The following is a 17,219-nucleotide window of genomic DNA, read 5'->3' on the forward strand; positions in this document are numbered from 1 at the left end:
TACTTTATGAAGCTCGGTATATTTATATAATTCTGGGCATACAAGTAAAGTGAAGCACTTTTATGACTCATACCATGCTTTAATTCAGAAGCAAATAATCAAAGAAACAGGTGCTATGTGGAATTCATGCCAGCAAGGTTGATAGCAATGCAGGTGGAAACCAAGAAGCTGAGTTAGGGGACAAATTAAGGGCACAATGTGTTCACAGAAGTATATCATTAACTATAAAGATTTAGTATATATATGTATTCTTATAGAGATTGACTATTGGCTACTGGAATTGTTAAATTGAGCAAAGGGGTGTTTAATGTCAACTGTGTTGATTTATTCATGGTTGGGCAATTAATTCAACTCTTCCAAACTGTGCTTTATTTGTAAAATAAAGATTTAGACGAAATAATTACTAAGTCCCATCTAGTTTCGTATCCTAGATTGTTTGATCATGTATAGTTCAAAAGGCCTTGACTTTACAATGATAAAAATACATATATGATGGCTATATATAAAAGCATCTCCATCAAAGATGAAATATTCTAAAGCAGTATTTTCCAAAGAGTATCCTAAGAAAGACAAATTCTATGAAATTTGAATAAGTTGACGGAAAGTTCCGTGGTCAAATAACTTAGGAAACAACAGATTAAATAATAAGGTTAACCTAAGATTTCTTCATGGCAGGACTTCTTGAAGCTTTTGATATACAAACATGAATTTATGTATATCCAATAAGGGTATATACTATTTCTAAACATTTTGCCCTTAGACACATTTATTCAAGAAGCATTTAACAGGAGCTTTTTGCCTTTGGCTAGCACTCTATAGAATACATGTAGAAAAACACTGCTTTAGAGAAATTCTCCCTTGCCAAATTTGAAGGACATAGTAAAAAATAAAAATGCTATGGATTTTCAAATACAGCAGTAGGACATAAAATAACAATTTAAAAGTTATGTTATAGTAGTTACAATAATTCTATATTACGGAACATGGACCCACTATTCAAAGAGGCTTTATTTTAAAAATCTTGAAAATGCAACATATCCATACCAAAAAGAGAGACATCTGTTTCTCTCGAGCAGCATGTTTCAAATCGGTGAAGGCTTCTCTTCCAAGTCCTCTATCAGGAATATTGAGAATATGAGCCAGTGCCAGGTCATTCTTTGAATTCACTAGCAAGTTCAAATATGAGTAGATAATTTTCTTTGCCAGTAACTTCACCTATACAATAAAATATTGTTATTTTATTTTCTTTATTGAAGTTGTTCTAAATCCACACTTTTTATATGCAGTGAAAAATACTTGTGATCATTCAATGACAATATCTCACTCAGATCTTTGGAAAAAAGAATTGCCAAATAAACCCAAAGTTTGGATTGGACAATTTATACATCCTTGCTCATGAAACCAACTTGCTGCAATGAAAAGCTATGACTAAATACCAACTATCATAATTATTGAAAAATGGCTTTTAGAAAATGAGGGTAAAGGGGACCAAACTATATGGTGATGGAGAGAGAACTGACTCTGGGTGGTGGACACACAATATGATATATAGATGATGTATTACAGAATTGCACACCTGAAATCTATGTATTTTTGCTAACAATTGTCAACCATAATAACCTTGAATTTAATATATATATATATAAACGAATTTTTAAAAAATATTTTGGGGGAGGGGAGTTATCACTTCGTGTGGGGTATAAATGATAAATGTCTAACTATTACAGTGTTTTGTACATATGAAACTAATAACAAAAAAAGAAAAAAGGGGTCAAACAAAAAAACTAATTTTGGAACAGAAAAATGACACATTACTCAAGAACAATATTGCATCGAATACTGGGGGAAACAAGGAAATTAAACTGTGCTAAGAAAAAAGTGTGCTAATGTGACGTGAAGATATTTAAATTAGATGCCTCAGCCAGCACAGAATGTAGAAAAAGAGTTGGAGTAAGAAGTTTGTCCCCAGTATTGTTCCAGGCAGAGGATAACTGGCTGGGAAATACTACAAAAAGGGAACTAGGAAACTAACAGGAATAAAAGAATGCTAGAAACTAATGCAATATTGAACATCAATTGTAACTGCAAAATAAAATAAATAAAAGAATGCTATGCAAAATAAAAAAAATGCATTGTGAGAAGCTGCAAAATTAAATAATGTTGAATACTTAAAAGAAAAAAAACGAAAAAAAAGAATATGATATAAAAGATACAGTCCAAAACCTACATTTCTGATGAGGCCTGATCTCAATCCCCTGCATACATTTACCACAAAGTAACAGCCAATAATGAAGGCCCCTGAAGTGTAGGGCATGGGCCAACTGACACTATTTGTCCTCTGCCTACGTCCCTGACAGGAATATACATAAAGGCTGACATTAAATGGTTAAGTATTGGGAGAATTACTAAGATACTGACTTTGACAAAATCAAATAACCAACTAAATATTAAAATGAAGAGATTCAATCAAATGCTACGCAAACAGTTGATGTTGACATTAATAGGCCTAAAACAGAGCTAAAGACCATTCAAGCACAAGATAATATTGGAGAAAACTTAACATGGGCCTCAGTTCTTTCACATATACTGTGCTTGTCCTTCACAGTCAGATAAAGGGCATAAAGAGAGTTAAAGATGTAACAATAAAAAGTTACAAATCATTAGGAAGCCTCCAAATAATTATTAAGGAAGTCTCAAGTTCATATACATCTGAAAAGCACTTTTAAAGATAACGTACTTTGAATTATTTAAATTCCATGTGAAAAACAATTCTTGAAACAGGGTCAATTTAAAAAAACCTCATTAGACCGGAAAAGGTTACCTTAAATATGGACTTGAAATATAATTTAATTAATTACAAGATGTTAAAATATTAAGTCTATGAAACTTTTTTTCTTAAATATTAAAGATACTAGCATTTATTACCTTTGCCGAGAGGCTCCCTATTTTCCCAACATAAAGCAGCCAGCCATTCACATACTCTCTTTCTTATCACTATTACAATTCTGCATATCAGCCAATTATAATTCTCTACATAGATCTTAATACTTTCAAATACTTTATTTTCTTAAGCTTTCTACTACTTTATGAGTTCCATGAGAGCAAATGATGTATCCTTAGGGATGAAAAGAATGACTGGCATTATATTAGGAAATCAATCCATTTTTGTTGATAGGTTCTCAATCAGTTTTTGTTCAATGATGAATGAAAAAAAATGAATACATATAGTAGGCTCTTTTAGATATTTCAAAATTGAAACTATTGATGAAAACTTAATGTAGGATCAAATAAATGCTCATATGTGTTTATTACATTGCCTTAAAAAGACAAGTACTCTGAGGAACAACTAAATTAAAATCATCTTTAAGATCTGTCCTAAAGTTTTATAAACTAAGATAGAACATAGTTTTCTGCATAGATTTCAAATGTCCTTTTCTCTTTACTTTCACAGTAAATCACAATACTTCATGGGAATCTATAATACAAAGATTTCCATTTTAACCTCCCAGTGCAATACTCTAAAACATCTCTCTTCTTTATCTCTTTGACATTTGGGGAGAATAATACAATGTGCCAAAAATCAAGGCAGAGAACAAGTGATATTCACACTGTAATCAGAAATGTTTTTACTTTTTCTACATTTAATTTCATAAAACTACATTTAGTTTCACTGTGCTTCTGCTGTCCCAAATTAATGAGTATTTAGCAGTATGTGTATACTTGACCCTGATGACTGAGTACAAAACCAGGTCTTAAACTCCCACGTCTACAACTTGATCTTTAAGGCTAGCAAATGTGTCCTTCTGATGCTAGGCAAACATCAGGGAAAAACATCTTGCCGTCCTCAGTTAAGAGTGTTTCTTTTAACTCATGGCTGCAATTGGAAATCTATCCCTATCATTATGGTCAGATAACATGGCAGTTATGGTTTCCTTGCTCTTGTATTTGCAAGTGGGTTATAAAGAAGCTCTCTGGAAAAGCATTCCACATAAATACAGTTATGATGTCCAGAAGTAAGGGCCTAAATTGAAAAAATCCACAAGATTGAAGCTTTCACCAAGATACCAAAAATAAAGATACTGTTCTGTTCATTTGTTTAATAAACTGATTCTATCCATACCACAAAATATTTGCAATGTTTTAGAATTTGAACAATTTTATTTAAGCTTTCTGACAATTCCAAATTTCTTCTCCTATTCCTTATTACTAAAGCACAGATATTCAATCTCAATTTGAAGTCAATTTTTCTAAATTAAGAAGATTAACAATTCATACAGGTATTGTTTACTTTCTTTGCCAACACATAAATTACTACAATAATGACCCCAAAAAAGTTGGATGAGAACTGGTAGAATTTTTTATTTAACTGATGATTTTCTTTTGGGGCCTTTATTCTATTTTTCCCTTCATTACTTCAGAATTTCTAAAGCAATAGTTTCATATCTTAGGAAAAAGAAAATAAAAAGTAAAATAAAATAAGGAAACAAAAATATTGTTTCTCAAATTCATTCCATTCATCTACTTAAGGACTCTGGTGTGGCATTAGTAAGTACATTTGGTGATAAAAATAAATCTTTGCAAGACTGCAGACCAAAAAGTTAATTTGGAATTTTAAAATATGTGGCCTTCCAAAAATACTTTGTAAAAAGAAAAATTAGAAGTCTGCAAGTAACAGAAAAATGGCTGAGGGTATGGCTGCTACTTAAATAGTCCTCGTAAAATCTAATCCATCAGCTAACTATTAGATAAAATTCTCCTAGAAAATAGAATTCAAGAAGACAAAAGATAAAAAGTAGAGGATTAACACAATGAAACTATCACTGTTTTTTAAATGAGAAAACTATGTACTTAAAATAAAGACACATAGATTTCTATATACTGTAATCCTTTTTCATGGGTATACCTTTAAGAAGTTTTATACCTGTAAGCCAAAAATTCTAAAAGCTTAGGTCACTTTACCTGCAAAATTAGCTCATTGCTCTTAATTAAAATGCACAATAACAAGTATTGTTTTCTCTCTGTAGAGTTTGCAAGACAAATCTAAAAGAAGAGATCTGTAAATGATCTACATCTTGATGTATGAATGTACTCCGTAAGTATCACTGGGAAAAGACCAGGTAATTTGGTAAGCGTTCTGCCAAGATTTGGGGCAGGAGAAAAAAACGAAGAGAATGCAAAATTAATTTTGAGCATGAGAAAATAGTTACAAATCACTAAAAGGAATCACAAATCTGAGCAGGAAACATTCAAAGGTGGGCTTGGGATATTTTCTTGTACCAGAAAAGGAGGAGTGCTCAAAAGTTTAACAGGACATGTAAAAAAGACACAGAAGTCAGCTTGAAGGGGATCCCTCTATGTTAGCAAAAAAGAATAATGACTATAATTGATTTTAAAACTCTAAATAAACTCATAGACACAGAAAACAGTTTAGTGGTTACCAGAGTGTAAGGGGATAGAGGATTGTAGAACAGGGTAAACAGGATCGAATATATGATGATGGAAGGAGAACTGACTCTGGGTGGTGAGCACACAATGTGATATGTAGATGATGTATTATAGAATTGTACACTTGAAACCTAGATAATTTAACTAACCATTGTCACCCTATTAAAGAAAAAGAAAAAAACCTCTAAATACATAAAACTCCACGAGTCCATAGCAATATACAAACATAAAAAAGGAGAAAGATCAATTTAAAAAATACCTAATTAGCCTCCTGTATTATAAATAACTATTATGCCAACTCATAAACTGGAAATTAAAGAGAAAGAGCTAAGTAGTAATTCTGCCATTTTAAGGAAATGTACTTCATCCCAGTTGATGATGAGATAAAGCTCTTAGTTACTGAGAAATGGTAGCTAATTAATGAAAGACGTGACAGAGTTAAAAACTCACCATTCTGAAAACTCTAAAGAAATCATTGATTCACACAAGCATGATCCATACATGCTTAAAACCACTGGGTGAAAGGTTGTTGGGAAACAGTAAATTTAGTGTCAAAGTATCACCCCACAGATCCTTGCTGACAGCAAAGGTAAAGCCACACCTTTATACTGGAGAGAACTGACAATTCAAGGCAACTTGAGTTTGTCTCCTGATGTGATACAAAATTAAATATTCGGCAACAGTTATGAAGTATTTGTTCAGAAATGTTAAACCTCAATCTAAGCAAGCTTTTAGATGCAACTTCCAATTTATTGGAAATAGAGAAATAAGTTAAATAATACCAGTAGGCATTAATCCGATAAATAGGGAAAAAAATGACTAAGGGAAATTCTGTTACATTAAGAATCTAAAGAAACATAAAACCCATTTTGGGGACGAATCAAGAAATTTGAATAGGGAAGATAGCAAATGATATTATGGAATACTTAAGTTTTCTTATATATGATAATGATATTGTGCTTATGCCCTTATTTTCAGGAAATGATATGCTTAAGAATTTTAGTGATTAAGTGTCATGATGTTAAGCGTCATAACTTAACTTTCAAATACGACAGAAAAAATATCAGATGTAGATATAAAGCACATTATTAAGTCTAGGAAGTAGGTATACAGATATTTATTTGAGCGAGGTGATAAAATACATATATTTTTAAAGTGCTATCTGCATAGCATGGGACTTATGAGAGAACCTGCCTTTGCAATTTTTCCTGAAAAATGAAGGTGATTCATCAAATGTGTTAATTTCCTGGGGCAGTGGATTTGGAAGTAGGCATATTCTAGACCTTTTATATACTATATTTTTAGATATGTTGAATGTAATTCTACTGCTTTTTCCAATACTCTTAAACTTCCATTTTGTCAATGGTGATTTCATTAACCATAGAAACTTTCATAAACATAACTCCTATGGTTAGTTAGAGGTTACTGTATTTAATTACGTACCTAGCATTAGCAGCTAAAGGTAAATTATATTAGACCAAACCTGTACTTGGCACTACTTTTCTCTGGTTCGTTTGTACAACAAACCTTGTTACCTAAATTCATAATGCCTCCATTATTCTACTGCAAAGAGTACAGAACAGATTTTCCAATTGTACATATCTTCCCAAGAAGCAAAGAAGTAACTGAAGTTTACCAAATACAGTCAGTTCTCCATATCCGAATCCGCAGGTTCTGCACCTGCGGATTCAATCAACCGAGGATCGGTATTTGAAAACAAAAAAACATTCCGTTGTTGCTGACCTGCACTGTGTAGTGGGGCCAATGATGATTGCATCTGTAGTGAATGTGTACATATTTTTTTCTTGTCACTATTCCCAAACAATACAGTATAACAACTATTTACATAGTGTTTACATTAGGGATTATAAGCAATCTAGAGATGATTTAAAGTATACGGGAGGATGTGTGTAGATTATTTGCAAATATTACAGCATTTTATGTAAGAGACTTAAGCATCCATGGATTTTTGGTATCCCAGGAGGGTCCTGGAACCAATTCCCCAGTTACCAAGGAATACTATACAAAGATTCAAAGAACTCTGACAATCTGGACCTTCAACCACTTTTCTGATACTTAGAGTGATACTTACTTTTGCATAGTGGCTGTTACTTTGACCTAAAAACATGAAGTAACTGATTATTGTCATGCTCTTGACAGTCTCCATTGTATTATTCTTCACAAATAGTTAAACAAATTTTTAAAAAAATTTTAATTAAAAAAATAACTATAATGTACAATCAAATGCATAGTGATTTGAAGGGGATCATACCCTGCTTTCATTGACTCACAATTTATCATTACCTTTTCATTATCCTGGTTGTGCTTACTCATTGATGATGTTGGTACATAAAGATCAGTTTCATCATCTATTGCATACTGTTTGCCAGACAGAAAATCCTGTAGTTGACTCTGTAGGAAATACAGATTATTAATAAAATGCTATGCCAACTCTAAAAAATATTTCACACCTAGCTCTACTCAGTGTCCCTGATGTTCCAGTATACAGAGTATCACCTGACCTTTGTTGGCAGTCAACAATATACAGACGTGAAATTAAACTTCCTAACAAGTGCTTCGATCTGTTTCCAATGGCATCTGTACTCAGAGTTTTACAAGTTTAGAGTTACAAGGTGACCTCAGAAATTGAATCTGAGCCTTTTATTTTTATAAAAGAAGAAAAAGACAAAGAAAAGTCTTATCTAATGCCCAGAATAAATGCTTCATTTTGGAATCTACATAAGTAAATCTAGTATCATAAGGAGCACAATATTTCACACAAAATAGTTTCCATGAAAAAATAATTTATAAAGAGATATTTGCTTTCACCTTGCCATGCAATTCAACATCTCCATATTATTTCATTTATTCTAAGGAATCTAAGATTACACACACATACACACACACACACCATTCCTAATGAGTAAACTGGGAGCAAAGGTACAAACTGAATTAACAAAGCCCAATGAGATTGTAACCCATTTTTCCGCTTAGATATTGAAAAGTTATAACTAAAATAATACCAGTATATACTTCTTAAAAAGTAATAGCATTTGCCACAATTCTACTGATAGGATGAGCTGGTACTCATAAAGAATTCATCATAAAGGAAAAAAAAAACAACTAGAAAGCCTAGGATTTTGTCATATACAATTTTTCAATCTCAAAATTCAAGATCACTAAAAGAATTTGCTATGTAACAAATTTTAAATAGAAGTAGTCCTCACACTTCTGGTTCTGATGTTTTCAGAAAAGATGTTGAAAGCAAAAATTTATTTTTCTATAAACATAATATTGTTAATGGGAGAATATTACCTCTGGTTAAAAACTGTTTTCATATTTAATTACATGTAAAGTGCATTATTCTAGATCAGTTCAGCGAATCTTAAAGTATTCTCTAAATTGAGGACCCATTTAGGGGATCCAAGAAGTCCTCTCTTTTCCAACTATGTAGCAATGTTAATCTGACTTTTCTTGATATACTTCAGAAAACAACATATCAAACAAAAACAGACATAAGAATCCAGCTATTTCTATCACATGTGACATTAAAGATATTTATAAAAATGTAAAACAATGTCACTATTCTCACAATTTTTTTATTTTTGAAAAGTTATTCTTTGTTATTTATATTAACATTTAATAGGTGTATTATGAATATTTTTAATAACTAATGTTTTAAACATGTCTCAATTTAATGTTTAATATGGTACATATAGATAGATCTAACCCACATAAACAAAATTTCCTTGTAGTTCTAAATAATTTTTAAGAGTGTAAAGATGTTCCCAAACCTAAAAATTGGACAAGGACTCTAGATAATATATCATAAAGCTTTCTGAGGGAAGCATAAAAATCACAATATATTGATGCACCATTAATTTTACTGATTTCGTAAGTTGCTACTCATTCTATTTTTATCCTCTTATTAACTTGGAAAATGTACTATATTTTTCCATTCCATTAGTGGCTACCTTCACTTTCTCTGTACTCAAATCAGACCCATATTTCTCTACTATTTTCAAGTAATATACCTGCTACTTACCTCCAACAAACTACAGTGCTTAGTTTTCATTCTAAACTAATATTAGAATCTCCCTCAGTGCAAGCCTTCCATTTTAGCACACATATTTCCAGTCTATTCATGTTATTTTAACTATAGACACACTCCAAGTTTTACTGCTTACTACCATCTTCCCCTAGCGAGGTATCTGTTCCATTTCACCTGTTTAGTTATCATGGTCTTTGGAATGGTAAATTCTTCACCTGAGGTATGAAGATGACATAATTTAAATTTTTGCACATCCTCACAATCCCTCCTTTAATTTGGCTGGTGAATGATACTTGGTATCTGTTCCTTTTTCTCCTTCTGGGACTCCAATCATTTGCATGTTAAATCTTCTGGATCTAAACTCCCAGTTTAACTTTTCCCTCATGATTTCTTTATATATTTTTCTTTGTGCTTTAAATATTTATTGTACTTGACTTTCAGGATACTAATTTGAGTCTGAACATATCTGTTGCATTAGGAAAACTTTTCGCTTTCTTCCTCTTTTTTTTTTAACATCTAGAAAGTCTTACGTTTAGGTGTATCCTTAAATTCCCTTGAGTATTTATTTGTCATTGTCATTCCCCTCTAGCAGCTCTGTTTGGTTGGGCTTGTGTGTTTTCAGCTGACTCATCTTTCCCTGGCTGCTGGAACTCCTTTAGCAGCTGCTGCTTTTTGTCATTGGCTCTTTGGAGCTCAGTTCGGACTGTGGAGGTACCTTAAGTGATGACAGTTCTGTAAGTTATGAAAGTTGAAATGGTCTCTACTCCTTATGGAGCAGCAGTGGAGAAATAAACAAGCTGCTAGTCACCTGCTTAGACCAAGGGAAAGTCTTCTGTGGTCTCTCAAGCCTCACTAACAGTAAGTCCATCCATTCAGCTACTTGTTGGCTTCTTGAGAGTCCCCCAGAAAGTCCCCAGATCTTTGACGGCTGCTAAGTTCTTCATAGGACCTACGACTTCTGCTCCTCAGCCCAGATCTCTGATGCTACAGATAACTGCTCAGTTCATGAGAAAGCATACTCGGTACCAATGCTCTTGATAAGACTCGTTATAATCCAAGCCTTATATGCCATGGATGCCATAGCCCTGCATCCATGTTCCTCGGGAGAGGAATTATAAAGTAGAAAATAAAGAAGAAAGGGGCCTTGTTCAAATTATCATTTTCCCAGAGCTTGCCTGTCTTACCTTTATCTTAATTCCTCATAATTCCTGCTTTATTTAGGTGACAATAAATAAGAACCAAAGAAATCTTATCGGGATTATGAAATTTCAGGATCCTGAAATTCGGAACTGTTTGGAATTTATAATATATGTTTAAAGACACTTTTAGCATAAATTAAATGATATTTAATGCATTTTTGAGAACTTAATTTAGGGATATGTTTTCCTGTTCACTTTTCCCTCATTGGAAATTTCCCTAGAGCAAAAGCATCGGAGATGAAGTTATTAGTCTTCTCTAATTTAAACACAGAATATTTTCTACTTCATATACTGCCATTTCAGCAGCTCCCACTTCATTCCTGATGTTCTGCAGAGACATGTTATGTGGAGACACAGAACTCACTCAAATGTGGACCCTTATATATCGTACTATAAGTTGGTTCACCAAAATGAAGAGACTTATTAGACGACTCAGACTGGGGCAAAGGAAACATCTGAAAACAATGTGTCCAAAGGCTGCTGGCAGATTATGCTCTCATTGGCTATCAGGAGATCTTTGGTGGTCCTACAATCCAATCCGTATTGGACTGTATGTTAGATTAGCCTCTCTAAATCGACTATGTGAAAAGCAGTCAAAACTTATCTCTACAAGCAAGCAAATAAAATACCGTGTTTCCCCAAAAATAAGACATACCCAGACAATCAGCTCTAACGGCGTCTTTTGGAGCAAAAATTAATATAAGACCCGGTCTTATATTATGTGAGACCCAGTTCTATATTATATTAAAATAAGACCGGATCTTATATTAATTTTTGCTCCAAAAGATGCATTAGAGCTGATTGTCCGGCTAGGTCTTATTTTCGGGGAAACAGGGTATAGTTAGGGAGGATTAAAAAAAAACAAAACTATCTTCACGCACACATTCCTTACCATATTGTGGGTGTGCATGTGTGGGTATATATGTAAATGGATGCATGTGTGTTTTGAGCAAGTAACAATAGGGCAAAGGTTTCCATCATAGCCCAATAAGGCAGAGACAGCAAAGGGCCCACCAATATCCATTCTCCCCCTTTTTTTTAGTAACAAAGCTTTTGTTTTTATTCTGGCATGTTACTACCCAGGATAAAGACTGTACTCTCCACCCTCTCCAGCATATCATGTGGCCATATTACTAAGCTTTGGGCAATGAGATGGAAGAAAAAGAGCTGTGTCTCTTTAAAAGAAGAGTGTTGTGTTCTGTTACTACTTCCTGCTGCAAGGAATGCTTATCTGATATTTGGAGCTGTAACTGCTATCCTAGACTACCAATGATTTTGACGGTAGAGGTCAAGACCTGAGAGAGTAGAATGGCAGAAAAATCCTAGGTATCTGACAACCATGGAGCTATCATATCAGTTCTGGATGCTTATCTTTAGACATCTTTTTATTAAAAAGTGAAATAAACTTCCATTTTCTTAAACCACTGTTATTGTAGAGATTTCTATTACAACCAGCCAAAATACTATTCCCAAGCATCAGATAGAAATATTTATAAAATATTTAATGTCTTAGAAAATACAGTAAACATTTCCTTCTAATTATAGTTACAATTATGTAGTTATTACCACTATTTAATACCCACTTTATTGACAACAGTAAATGGTAAGATAAAAAAAATATTTTCAACACTTAAAAACATATTAGATATATCCAAATGTAATCTAAAACAGTTTATTATTTCTAATGGAAACAAAAAGAAACAGCAAGGGTTGCTACTTACTCCATTAATTTTAAAATTTGTACTCCATAAAAACAAAAATAAGACAATGTATGTATGTGCAAAAAAGGAATAGTGTATATTATCTCATGTATATTTTATCGTGCTATCCTCACAAAATGATAACCCCATATCAGTAAAATAGTATTATTAATCCATAGAAAGAGCCATAACAATCATTTAAACCACATATGCCAAATAAAGAAATGTACATTAAAGCAAGAAAGTAAAATATAAAAGCAATCATTGACATAATTCAAAAAGAAATCATGCATTTGGGGCTGATTTCTTTGTTAAAAACTTTATTTAATAAGAAGCTATTCTTATATTTCACCTAAACAATAACACAGAATTTACCACCAAACTATTTCTTTCAAGTAATGACTAGCTTTCGGGTAGCTAAATTTTCCATTCTTAAAATCCGAAAAGCAAAAGCATTTGCAAGTTACTAATAAATGCTGATACCATAGTTTAAAATAAAAACAAATCTAGCCAAATTTTAATTTGATTATGATAGAATTGTTTTAAAAAAATACTTACGGGCGATATGTTGGCATTAGTTTCACAATTAGAGGCAACGACACTACATTTTTTATAAACATCGATCAGGTCTAACATGTTGCTATTCTTTAAGAAATCATCATAAGTCCTCCTAATGTCCTCATAATGATCAATCATTTCCATATTTTCAACTGGTAAGTTCAATTTCTCATGTAGTAAGTATTTCCAGGTCAATAAGACATCGCTGAGAGAGACTGTAAATTCTCCACTGTGCTGAAAGAGACAATGCCAAAAATGAAAAGATAAAGTTGGGTGCCAGAATATTAACCAGCTTATAATTGGGATGGAAAGTACAAACTGAATTTTGTTATAGCAAAGTATACATTGAATTCTTGTGGATTGGAAAAGGACATCCAAATTGAGCTATGGAATAATTTTAAAACCAGCTATAAAAGAAAAATTTTCATGATTTTATAAAATATGAACAACTAACTATGGTAAGGTTGCACATGACAAAACTGACATATAGTCATTGTCTATTACCTGAACTTTACTAAATTTCTTCTACACAAAGTGGGAGAATGGGTAGGCACTGAGCTGTACTTTGTACTAGTGAAGAGGGAAACATTTGATTCTCTTAATATTTGGTTCATTTTAGTTCTTCTAGCTAATCTCGTATTTTTAATCTCTTACTTAAAACTGTCAATGCCATACTGGAATTCCACATAAGGGTTAGTCTTAAAACGTGATCATAAAATTAAATTTTTAAAAATTATGTTTCATTTCTTTTTTTTTTTTTTTTTTTTTTAATTAAAATTTATTGGGATGACAATGGTTAATAAAATTACATAGGTTTCAAGTGTACAATTCTGTAATACATCTATATATCACATTGTGTGTTCACCACCCATCACCATATATTTGACCCCCTTTACCCTCTTCTATAATCTACCCTCCCCTCTTACCCTCTAGTAACCACTAAACTGTTGTCTATGAGTTTTTGTTCTTTGTTTGTCTTATTCCTTTCAGTTTTATATGCCACATATTAATGAAGTCATATGGTTCTCGGCTTTTTCTGTGTGACTTATTTCGCTTAACATAATAATCTCAAGATCCAACCATGTTGTCGCAAATGGCATTATTTCATCTTTTCTTATGGCAGAGTAGTATTCCATAGTGTATATATACCACATCTTCTTTATCCAATCATCCATGGAAGGGCACTTTGGTTGTTTCCATGTCTTGGCCACCATAAACAAAGCTGCAATGAACATCGGAGTACATATATCTTTACAGATGTTTTCAGATTTTTTGAGTATATACCCAAGAGAGGGATTGCTGGGTCATAATGCAATTCTATTCTTAATTTTTTGAAGAATCTCCACACTGCCTTGCATAGCGGCTGCACCAATCTACATTCCCACCAATAGTATATGAGGGTTCCTTTTTCTCCATAGCCTCTCTAACATTTGTTATTATTTGTCTTGTTGATGATAGCCATTCTAAGCAGTGTGAGGTGATATCACATTGTGGGTTTTATTTGCATTTCTCTGATAATTAGTGATGTTGAGCATCTTTTCATATGTCTGTTGGCCATTTGTATGTCCTCTTTGGAGAAATGTCTATTCAGGTCCTCTGCCCATTTTTTAATTGGATTGTTTGTTTTTTTGTTGTTGAGTTGTATGAGTTCCTTATATATTTTGGATATTAGCCCCTTATCGGAGGCATTGTTTGCAAATATCTTCTCCCATTTGGTTGGTTACTCTTCCAGGGAAAGAAAATATCATTGCTAAAACCTTGGGTCAGAGAAGAATTCTGATTCTTCCCAGCTCAGGGACACACTAAACTTTTGCAAAGAATTGCTAAAAAGCCATAGTCAGGTTTCTTACTATATGTTGTCAGATGTTACTAATCAAGCAAAATTTTCTTTTTTTCTCTTCTTTAATATCTGCATGATAAATTAGTTCAGTGGACATTTTGAAAGCATTTTTTAATTGATTGCATTCTGCTCCCACTCTATATCCCAAATATTAATAATGGTGCCCTCTAAAAAATGTCAACCCTAATTCAGTAAAAAAACCCAAACTACTCCTTTCCAATGCTGCATGAGCATGTGGTTTTGTGAAATGTACCAATGTTGCTCTCTTCCACAGTTAATCTCAGTTAATATGTTAGCAGTTTCTGCTAACACCTAAAACTTTCTAATAGTCCTATTTAAAGATGGGTGGGTATTTAAATAGAACTATAATTCACTGGAACTAAATTGTAACATCAGATTTAGCCAATGAAGAATAACAGGAAGAAATCAAACAGAACCAAATAATATAGTACTATTTCTACATATCTGACTCTTTCAAATCTATATTTTTGTATCTTTTATAAAAACCAGCCACATTTTCTAGTTACTATCCAAATTTAAGACAAAGTGTACAAACCGCCTTAAAATAATTAACTCTTTGCTCATCCACATGACAGCAACTAAGAAAATTATCCTTACTGTCCTGAGAGTGGGGACCTGTTGAGTCATAGTTATGAAAATTAATTATATTTCATGGAACTAGTTCAATAAACAAAAAAATCAGCAACTCTGAAACCTTGGATCCATAATCCAAAATCCATTAGAAATTTTCTAATTTCTCAGCATTGAATCAAAAATTTTATACTTTACTTCCCAATCCCACAAAGGTTACATACTACAAAATCTCCAAGTGGTATTTAAATTAAATAAATCCAGTTACTTAGAGTTTCAACATTAATTGTTTTATCTCAAAAATTCCTATAACTATTTTGGAATAACATCCTTCATGTTAAAAACAAATTAAGATTTTGCTGAATGTAAATGTACAATTTATTCTCATTCTGTTGACTAGAACTAGTTAAAGTGAAACTATGCACGCTCTTGATCTTGTGAGAAAAGGTTTTGACTAGATTAACAGTGTTTATACTGGGATTGTAAAAACATTTTAAATCCAAATAAAAATGCACTCTAGATATCGGTTTTCATGATCAGGTGCCCACCATGACAGCATATTCTATTATTCAAACCAGTAACAACTGATTGAGAGAGAGTCTGTGGTCAAATCAGAAAATGTTTTGCTAGGAAAACATGCCAGCTGGCTAGTATCTGAAGGAAGTTCAAAATGTTCAATGCTTTAATTTTTTGATGGACGTAAGGATTGTATTTCACAAGAATAAAATGAGAAAAAGCAAGAGTCAGACTTTTTTCAGAACACTTGCACTTTGTATATTTTACCAAAGTTATTTATAATTATTCAAAATTTGAAGTAAACTTGACGTTTTTACCTCACTGGGATTTTTGTTATCAAGAGAAAATATAGCAGTCTACATAAGAACATTAATTGGCTGTGTGAACTTGGGTAAGATACTGAAATCCCCCAAGTCAGTTTCCTTGGTTATAAAATGAGACTATACAGGTTAAATAACACCTGATAAATCGTAGGTAATCAAAAATGTCAGTTTCCTTTCTTTTCCTATTCAAAGTAAAATAATTGTTAGTTTACTGGGGGAGGGGTGGTAGATAAATATAATACAAGTTTTAACACTATTTCTTATTATGTTGCTGTTAAGTCATTTTCATATCTGACAGTTAACCACAGGTGCTATGATGGTTTTCCATGGAGTTATAAAATTAACATTTTTGTTTTATCCAATAGGGTGTTGTTAAAGTTTTTAAGTCTTTTTAGCTGAAAAATAGCGTTTATAACATAATTGCCAGACAGTCAAACTATGAAGCCAATTCCAAAAAAAGGAAAGGCCTAAATATTATTTGCAACCTAATGAAGTCATACATACGTTCCATATAATGAAGTAAATAGTGAATGAATCTATAACAGGTTAAATCTTTAGCAGCATAAAACTGCCAGAGATGTCATATGATTTAAGCTAAAATATCTTCCTCCTCTGCCCAAAACCTAAAACTCAAAGATTATTTTCTTTTTCCCCACTAAAGCTATTAAAAAAACAAACATGCTAATAGACTAACAATTCTACCAGGTATTCAAAAGTTTTAGCATAGTCAAAATCAGTTATAAGGACTATACTTTAAGGACTCATGTTCTGAAACTTCAGAGAATTAAAAACCTAAATAGACTGCACACACAGGATGAAAAAGGTAGGTTAAGGATACATACAAACAAGTCCACCCTTTTATTACTATATGCCGCTTATGAATGCACCTGCAGCCGTATATGTATGTTGTTTCATATTGCTGAGTGACTTGGTAGTCTGAGCACAGCTGGTGAGGCGTGAGCTAACTGTACATGGAGAGTTAAAGCAAAACTGAAC

General features: G+C 32.6%; 1 protein-coding gene across 2 annotated transcripts in view; it reads right to left on the reverse strand.

Moving 5' to 3' along the window:
• PARPBP (PARP1 binding protein) overlaps positions 1–17,219 on the reverse strand; it is a 55,059-nt gene that overhangs the window by 28,417 nt on the left and 9,423 nt on the right. The window contains exons 2-4 of one of the 2 annotated variants that reach the window (XM_033118612.1): positions 12,954–13,182; positions 7,750–7,857; positions 1,045–1,215 (exon numbers count right to left, since the gene is read on the reverse strand). In XM_033118612.1, the coding sequence (XP_032974503.1) occupies positions 1,045–1,215; positions 7,750–7,857; positions 12,954–13,097 (423 nt within the window). In that variant the 5' untranslated portion in view covers positions 13,098–13,182. Of the gene's footprint in view, positions 1–1,044; positions 1,216–7,749; positions 7,858–12,953; positions 13,188–17,219 lie in introns of both variants that reach the window. The other variant, XM_033118611.1, reaches the window with a different exon arrangement.

Source organism: Rhinolophus ferrumequinum, chromosome 10, assembly GCF_004115265.2.
Source record: "Rhinolophus ferrumequinum isolate MPI-CBG mRhiFer1 chromosome 10, mRhiFer1_v1.p, whole genome shotgun sequence".
Classification (NCBI taxonomy): Eukaryota; Metazoa; Chordata; class Mammalia; order Chiroptera; family Rhinolophidae; genus Rhinolophus; species Rhinolophus ferrumequinum.